At 41.4% G+C, this 8,955-nt stretch overlaps 1 protein-coding gene across 1 annotated transcript in view; it reads left to right on the top strand.

The window, feature by feature from the left end:
* The first annotated feature begins 73 nt into the window (after positions 1–73).
* NUFIP1 (nuclear FMR1 interacting protein 1) overlaps positions 74–8,955 on the top strand; it is a 17,768-nt gene continuing 8,886 nt past the window's right edge. The window contains exons 1-7 of the mRNA XM_015811063.1: positions 74–221; positions 793–884; positions 3,661–3,765; positions 4,357–4,419; positions 5,393–5,469; positions 6,714–6,806; positions 7,812–8,068. Of these exons, the coding sequence (XP_015666549.1) occupies positions 74–221; positions 793–884; positions 3,661–3,765; positions 4,357–4,419; positions 5,393–5,469; positions 6,714–6,806; positions 7,812–8,068 (835 nt within the window). The remainder of the gene's footprint in view (positions 222–792; positions 885–3,660; positions 3,766–4,356; positions 4,420–5,392; positions 5,470–6,713; positions 6,807–7,811; positions 8,069–8,955) is intronic.

Raw genomic sequence — 8,955 nt, 5'->3', positions numbered from 1 at the left:
GCTGTCCTGCCCTTTAAAAACACACACCTGTTATGGGTTTACTGGTTTCAAGAAGCACTGTCTGATATGAACCATGCCTCGCAGAAAAGAGCTCTCAGAAGACCTACGAGAGTGGCCCAGTCAGAGTCCTGACCTCAACCCGATTGAAATGTTGTGGCATGACCTTAAGAGAGCGATTCACACCAGACATCCCAAGAATATTGCTACACTGAAACAGTTTTGTGAAGAGGAGTGGTCCAAAATTACTCCAGATCGTTGTGCAGGTCTGATCTGCAACTACAGGAAACGTTTGTTTGAGGTTATTGCTGCCAAAGGAGGGTCAACCAGTTATTAAGTCCAACGGTTCACATACTTTTTCCTCCCTGCACTCTGAATGTTTACATGTTATGTTCAATTAAACCATGGCAACATGTAATGTTTGTGTATTATTATTTTCAGCAGACTGTGTTTTTCTATTGTTGTGACTTAGATGACGTTCAGAGCACATTTTATGACCAATTCATGCAAAACTCCGCGTTATCCCAAGGGGTTCACATACTTTTTCTTGCAACTGTATATGTGTGTATAGTTAAATATGTGTTTTTTTTATCGCTTTCATTGTTGTAAGCTGCTCAGAGTCACTTGGCAGCCAGATGAGCAGCAAAAAAATTTTAATTCATCCTTTATGAGAAAGTTGAGTTTACGCTCGGGGTTCACGGTGTTTTCCTTTCCTGAATAGAACTGCATTTAGATTTCTATTTTTATTTCCGTTTATTTTATTTTGTAACGCTTAATTCTGGATTCTAATTGAAGGCAGGCATCATCATTTTGTTGAAGACTGGCAGGTGAAACCAACTGGACCGCCACAAGCTGGAGCCTGTCAAGGCAGGAAGCAGAAACAGAAGGTATTGCAAATTGAGAGTAAATTGTAGGGTGCCACTTTTGTTTGTATTTCTGATTTCAACAAAAGGAACAGAGACGTTTTCATAAGCACGCAATAGACAGAAAGAGCTGGATTGGTGCAGTGGTTAGAATGCAGCATTGCAGGCTAATTCTGCTGACTGCCAGCAGTTCGATCCTGACCAGCTCAAGGCTGACTCGGCCTCCCATCTTTCCGAGATTGATAAAATGAGAACCCAGATTGTTGGGGCCAATGTGCTGACTCTGTAAACCACTTAGAGAGGGCTGTAAAGCACTGCGAACTGGTATATAGATCTAAGTGCTATTACTGTTGAGCTGTTTGGTACTCCTTACATATTTATCCCACTTTTATAGTTGTTAGCATTGTGGACATAGGAACATACCGTGTGCGATAAATGCTCTTTTGTTATGAAGAAGAGAATTTGACTTCTCCCTTTGTAACTGCTGGGCTCCTTTCCCTGCTACTGAGGAAAAATAAAAATAATGTAATGGGGATTCAGTAGCCTATCGTGATGTCATGCTAAGCTGTCATTTAATTCTAATTGCATAAAAAGTACAGAACCTGGATGAAATTGATTTCTCTCCCAAAAGGAAATCAACCAGAATCTAGGGCAGGGGTCTTCAAACTTGGCCCTTTGTTGACTTGTGGACTTCAGCTCCCAGAATTCCTCAGCCAGCCTCCATTTTGTTTGTTAGATTTAAGACAGGGGTCTTCAAACTTGGCCCTTTGTTGACTTGTGGACTTCAGCTCCCAGAATTCCTCAGCCAGCCTCCATTTTGTTTGTTAGATTTAAGACAAGGGTCTTGAAACTTGGCCCTTTGATGACTTGTGGACTTCAACTCCCAGAATACCTCAGCCAGCATGTCTGGCTGAGGAATTCTGGGAGTTGAAGTCCACAAGTCATCAAAGGGCCACGTTTGAAGACCCCTGATGTAGGGATTCAATGGAGTTGGTATTTGTTTTATTTATTTATTTATTGAATTCATTTGCTGCCCATCTTGTATCAAATGACTCTGGGCAGCTTCCGGCTTATTGGGCTCCTAATTGATGTAAAAAAAGGATTTAATTCATCAATTAATTGGATTACTTGATTTATATATGCCACCAGTGCGATGGAGAAGAATATTCAAGATTCAGTTTTAAAACCACAAATATTAGCGGAGAAGTGCCAAGTATTAAATGTCCCTGAGAAAGACAGCTGACTCCTGTGAACGACCCAGTAGCGAATTCCTTTTCGATTGTGATTCTTGGTTCACTGGTAACACCAAGAGTTTATTAAAGTGAAATCAGCTTTATCCTTCCTCCTGGCTACAGGGATGGGCGTGGATAATCCCCGAAGTATAAATGAACCTCATTCTGTTTGTACATCTGGGACTGAACTATTTGTTGTTGTGTTTGGTTGTTTGGATAAGTCACCTCTTCGTCACAAAAGGAACACAACGGCACTCATAACACACCCTTCCCTTTCCTTCAAGGATGGCTGCAATAAGACTGAAGCTCTCTCTTTCTGCTTGGATTGACTGCAGATAAGCACTTTGTCCAAATGCTAAAGCGTGCCTGGTTTTAACAATGGATTCTTTAAAACGAACTAGTTTCACAGGCCATGATTTGAGGTTGTTTTGTTTCGCTAAAACGGTTCAGATTGGGGGCACTTTTGTTCTTTTAGCAAGCAAAGCAGGAAAGGAAGCAAAGATGAGAGTCATTTTGGTCTAGGGCAGGGGTAGACAACCTTGGCCCTTTTATGACTGGTGGACTTCAACTCCCAGAATTCCTGAGCCAGCCATGCTGAGGGGAAAGGGAGAGGTTTCCCCCACGCTGGCTCAGGAATTCTGGGCGTTGAAGTCCACGAGTCATGAAGGGACCAAGGTTTCCCCCATGCTGGCTCAGGAATTCTGGGCGTTGAAGTCCACGAGTCATGAAGGGGCCATAGTTCCCCCATGCTGGCTCAGGAATTCTGGGAGTTGAAGTCCACGAGTCATGAGGGGACCAAAGTTCCCCCATGCTGGCTCAGGAATTCTGGGAGTTGAAGTCCACAAGTCATGAGGGGGCCAAAGTTTCCCACATGCTGGCTCATGAATTCTGGGAGTTGAAGTCCACGAGTCATGAAGGGGCCAAAGTTTTCCCCATGCTGGCTCAGGAATTCTGGGAGTTGAAGTCCATGAGTCATAAAAGAGCCAAGGTTGCCTACCCCTGGACTGGTGGTTAAGGCGCCAGAGTAGAAAGTGGGAGACTAAGAGTTCTAGTCCCACTTTAGCCATGAAAGCCCGCTGGGTGACTTTGGGCCAGTCCCTCCCTCTCATCCCAACCCACCTCACAGGGTTATTGTTGTGGGGAAAAGAGGAAGGAGAAGGTATGTTGAATATATTCGTCACCTTGAGTTATTTTATAAAGATAATAAAGGCAGGATACAAACGAATAAATAAAATATTGTAGACTCTTACCATCTTGCTGGAGACATGTTAGCAGAATGATCCTGGTCTCGTTTTGTCCACCTATTCTTCCAAAGGTTTGCTCTGATCGTTTTCAAAGGCCTCCTGAAAATACTCATTCTTGGAATAAACCATGGTTGGTCGTGGTGACCGAATGGCACCTTCGTAAGGTTATATTTAAAGGTTGATAACATTTGTTCAGGCATCCTTTGGGATGGTTAGGGATGCCAGAGATGGCATGTTATTTTTTTTGCACTCGTTGTAAGCCCCTTGGAACAGGGCCAGTCCCACAACTCACCATTAATGCCTCTTTTCTTTTCTTTTTTATAGAACAAGAAGAGGAAGGAACCGGTGTTTACCCATTATTGTGATACCTGCGATCGTGGCTTTAAAAACAAGGAGAAATATGAGGAACACATCTCTCAGCACAAGCAGGTGTGTTATAATGGCTGTAGACAGCTGTTGCACAAATGGAACAAATGATTGAGTGGAATAATCACGGAGTCTAACCTTTCAAAGCTGGTGTGGAAGCTTGAAACAGAAGCCTGTTTCCCACACAAGCACCGCAAGGCAGGATTTTGGTTTGCCCCACCTTGGGTGATAATTTTCCATCCAGCTGGAAGAGAATCCCCTTTTCCAGAAAGGAGATTTGGTGTCCCAGCTAACCTCAGATTTAGTTTCTGTAGAGTTGCAATTATATTCTGTAGAATTCCAGCTATAGATAGCAGAGATTGCTGAAGTGACCCACGCCTACGCAGTTTGAAAATTAAAATTTATTTCAGTCTTCCATATCAAGATTCGGAATAATGATGATCACAGATTGCTGAGTTAAGCTAGAATTAAGCAGCAAACATCCCTGGAATTAGAGAATAAATACATTTTGAAACAGGAGAATGAGTAGTGAGGAGGATGCAGAAGAAGTAAAGGGAGAGGGTGGGGGAAAAGGCAGAAATCAAATTGTAATTTCAATATGTACTGCCACTTTTTTAGCTTGCTAAACTGATTGTAATGTCTTTATTCTTTCAGTGTACTGAAGATGGCTGCAACTTTAGAGCACATGAGAAACTGGTTCAGATCCATTGGAAAAATGTACGTATTTGCCTGGCTCAGATTGATAACCCTTTTCTAAGAATTTTTCTTGTGAGTTTTCCTATCTTATACATCTTGGGGTTTTTTTGGAATTTGCCCGACATATCTGCAAGTGTTTGTCGAACAGTTACAGTGAATAAACAGCAGAACACCTTTATGGAGCTGTTTTGAAGGCTGAGCAATGAGCTTTGGGCATGCTTTGATACTGCTTTAAAAAAAACCTTCAGTAATGCAACCAATGAAAATTGCCTTGAATCTTGGAAAAAGGAAGGAAGGAAGGAAGGAAGGAAGGAAGGAAGGAAGGAAGGAATCTGAAGAAGCAGTTCAGAGATATTATAAATAATAATAATAATAATAATAATAATAATAATAATAATAATAATAATAATAATAATAATAATAATAATAAAGTTGAAAGGGACCTTGGAGGTCATCTAGTCCAACCCCCTACTCAGGCAGGAAACCTTATACCATTTCAGACAAATGGCTGTCCAGTCTCTTCTTAAAAACCTCCAGTGTTGGAGAAGGGAGGAAGGAAGGAAGGAAGGAAGGGAGGGAGGGAGGGAGGGAGGGAGGGAGGAAGGAAGGAAGGAATCTGTAAAAGCAGTTCAGAGATATTATAAATAATGTAATAATAATAATAGTAATAGTAATAATAATAATAGTAATAGTAATAGTAATAATAAAGTTGAAAGGGACCTTGGAGGTCATCTAGTCCAACCCCCTACTCAGGCAGGAAACCTTATACCATTCCTTCCAAAGAGTTATACCTATTTAGCTTCAGAAAGTCTTCGTAAGAGATTGCACTGCCTTCCATTACTGTCTACAAGAGAAATATAGTAGAAACAGGAGCCATTGTCGTGGTTTTCTCCCATCTTATTTTAACCAGGTTTGGTTTTTTTTTAACAAATAATTTTAAGAGAGCTGCACCTTCCCTATCGCCTTGAGATGTTTTTCGTGTCTTCCTCCTCAGATGCACTCTCCCGGTGCCAAGCGGATCAAATTAGATACCCCGGATGAAATTGCTAGATGGAGAGAAGAAAGGAGAAAGTAAGTGGACTTAATTGGTAACGATACAAATGCTGGTTTATTAAGGGCAGAAGAGGAAGGTGTTCACTTTTTTCCTTCCTTTCTTATTCCACCCCCCCAAACTACTCTTGGTTCTGTCTCTCCGATGATTATTATTTCTTCTTCTTCTTCTTCTTCTTCTTCTTCTTCTTCTTCTTCTTCTTCTTCTTCTTCTTCTTCTTCTTCTTCTTCTTCTTCTTCTTCTTCTTCTTCTTCTTCTTCTTNTCCCCTCCTCCTCCTCCTCCTCCTCCTCCTCCTCCTCCTTCTTCTTCTTCTTCTTCTTCCATATCCGTTATCGGACGTTGGCGATCATTGTGGCGATCCTGTTTTTATCAGCAGCCGCACGAAAAAGTGCTGCTGAGTTTGGTCCAAACCAATCCCTGAGATTTTGAAGCCACGATGTTCTTCTTCTGCCTGGACCTCGTTTGCCTTCAGTCTTTCCCTGGAGGATTAAATGGAGTAGGCCGTATTTTTCTGGGTGTCGCATCACGTGTCCGAAATATTCTAATTTTCGTTTTTTAATTGTGTTGATGATTTCCCTTGGTCTCTCCGATTTGCAGAATGTAAGTTGAGAATTGCTCCAGGGGAAAAAAACAAAACATAAATCCTGCAAATTAAATTTACATTACATACTCTCTCCGATTTGCAGAATGTAAATTTAATTTGCAGGATTTATATGGTGTTTTTTTTTCCTGGAGCAATTCTCAACTTACCACCACAGCCGAGCCCAAAACTTACGCTGCTAAACGAGACAGAAGTGAATTTTGCCCCATTTTACGACCTCTCTTGCTACGCTTGTTAAGTGGGTCACTGCAGTCATTAACACAGTTATTTAAGTGAATCTGGCTTCTCCATGGACTTTGCTCATCAAAAAAGTCACAAAAGGGGATCACATGACCCCGGGACGCGGCCACCGTCACAAGTCCATGCCAGTTGCCAAGCCTCCGAATTTTGATCCCGTGACCACAGGGATGCTGCAACGGTCATAAGTGTGAAAAAACCGGTCCTAAGCCCCTTTTTTCAGTGCCGTTGTGAGTTCAAGCGGACACTAAACAATCGGTTTGCAAGTTGAGGACTATCTGTAGTAGAGGAAAGCTGATTAAGTTAAGGTTGTGAAGAGCCCCCAAGAATGAATGAACGTAGCAATTTGATGGACGTTGAGGCCCAATAGTCAAATTTACTGAGCCTTTTATTGCCCGGAATGGATTGCTAATTTCTCGCTGCAGAAATTTCCCAACTTTGTCAAATATCGAAAAGAAGAAAACATTAAAGGTGGACAAAGAATGTCGGGGAGAAGTGCTGACAACTCTACAATTTGGGTAAGATTTTGTTACAGCCTCTTGGGTCTACTTAGTAAACTCGGAAGGCAATCAGCCAGTCTGTTCCCTCCTGCTTTTTTAAAAAAAAATAATCTAATTTTTTGAGCTTTTGTGGCCTACTTTGAACTCTTAGCTAATGTTGGAAGCATCATCTTAAAAGGGCTGCTGTTTGGGGCGTGTGGCTGTTCTCTGGATGGGTGCAGGTGGATCCCTTTAAAACCCTTTAAAACTTCCACTTTTAAAGATTCAGAGGCAGTGCCCTCTTGCCAGAAATTGGCTAAAAGAGAAGAGAGTAATAATAATAATAATAATAATAATAATAATAATAATAATAATAATAATAATAATAATAATAATAATAATAATAATAATAGTAAAATTGGAAGGGACCTTGGAGGTCATCGAGTCCAACCCCCTGCTCAGGCAGGAAACCCTATACCATTTCGGACAAGTGGCTGTCCAGTCTCTTCTTAAAAACTTCCAGTGTTGGAGCAGGGAATAAACCTGCTCAAGAATACATGCTGTTTTGGAGGGGATAAAGGCACAATTGAAATATGTTGTATATTGTTAGTTGTTCCATACAGCATTAACCTTGTGAACTCTCAAGCTTCCTCCTTCCGTTATATATTCAAGATGGCCAGTATTTAATATTTATTTGCTACGTACACGTAGGGATGTGGGTCTATACATACGTTGCTCATAGTATGTTTAGGTGTGCGTCATGTACGTGTTTCCCTTTGAGAGCGGGCAACTACATTTCATTTTTGATGTGTGCCATTGTGCCCGCAGTAAAAAAATGACATTTTTTTAATCTTATCTTATCTAAAAATATATATATATAAATAATAAAAATGGCCTCCAGGGGTGTGGATGCACTGTAGTATTTGTAATTTTTAATACTGTTTTGTATTTAGATTTATATGTTATGTTTGTATTATTTGAATAAAATAAAATAATCATAATCATAATGCAGAAGTGGTCTAGAACAAACGTTTTGTCTTTCAGCAAGATGAAGGGAATGTGGAAACCTCCAAATGGAGGAGGTCCTAGGCAACAAGGGAACACACAGAGGAGAACAAATCGGCGCTGGAATAAATCCAGGAATGTTGCTAATAGCCAAGATGTCCCCTCGAACACTTGGACGGGGACCGGTTCCGACAGCCACGAAGCTGAGGAGACGCTTAGAAGAGAACCTCGTGGAGATGCAGGAGACTCCATGACAGATAAAGATCCCCTGGGCATCCTGGCCAGTAGCGATCCTGGTAAGATAACTTCTTGTGGTTTGTAGCTCATACTGAGTTAAGCGATGATGGGAGAAACTGTGTTTTCGTTTCACTAGTAAAATAAACCCCGCGCAATTATTTTTGTGTATTTCAATTTTTAAAAAAAATAATGCAAATTGTGGATTTGAGCAACCAGCTCTAGAGAAGCTTCTTCTAGAAAGTTGGGCTAGGAATTTGAGAGAAATTCAGTTTGAAGGAGAGGGAGAGGTAAGAGATTTGGGACGTGAGGCAACAGTGTGAAATTGGCAGCCTTCGTAATCGCGTGAGGAAAAGAAGTAATCTGAATGAATTCTTCAGGGTCTAAGAGAGATTGAAATAGCTCGTGATGATGGTTAACTAAGACTCTAGAAGGAGACCATGTGAATTAAACTAACCTATTCCTGTAAGAAAGCTTGTTTGGCTTAAGCCAGGGGTCTTCAAACTTGGCCCTTTTATGACTTGTGGACATCAATTCCAAGAAATTCCTCAGCTAGCGTGCCTGGCTGAGGAATTCTGGGAGTTGAAGTCCACAAGTCATAAAAGGGCCAAGTGTGAAGACCCCTGGCTTAAATCTAACAAACAAAATGGAGGCTGGCTGAGGAATTCTGGGAGTTGAAGTCCACAAGTCATAAAAGGGCCAAGTGTGAAGACCCCTGTCTTAAATCTAACAAACAAAATGGAGGCTGGCTGAGGAATTCTGGGAGATGAAGTCCACAAGTCATAAAAGGGCCAAGTGTGAAGACCCCTGGCTTAAATCTAACAAACAAAATGGAGGCTGGCTGAGGAATTCTGGGAGATGAAGTCCACAAGTCATAAAAGGGCCAAGTGTGAAGACCCCTGGCTTAAATCTAACAAACAAAATGGAGGCTGGCTGAGGAATTCTGGGA

Source organism: Protobothrops mucrosquamatus, unplaced genomic scaffold, assembly GCF_001527695.2.
Source record: "Protobothrops mucrosquamatus isolate PMUCROS unplaced genomic scaffold, P.Mucros_1.0 scaffold28, whole genome shotgun sequence".
Lineage (NCBI taxonomy): Eukaryota > Metazoa > Chordata > Lepidosauria > Squamata > Viperidae > Protobothrops > Protobothrops mucrosquamatus.
This window is presented reverse-complemented; position numbering and strand designations above follow the sequence as displayed.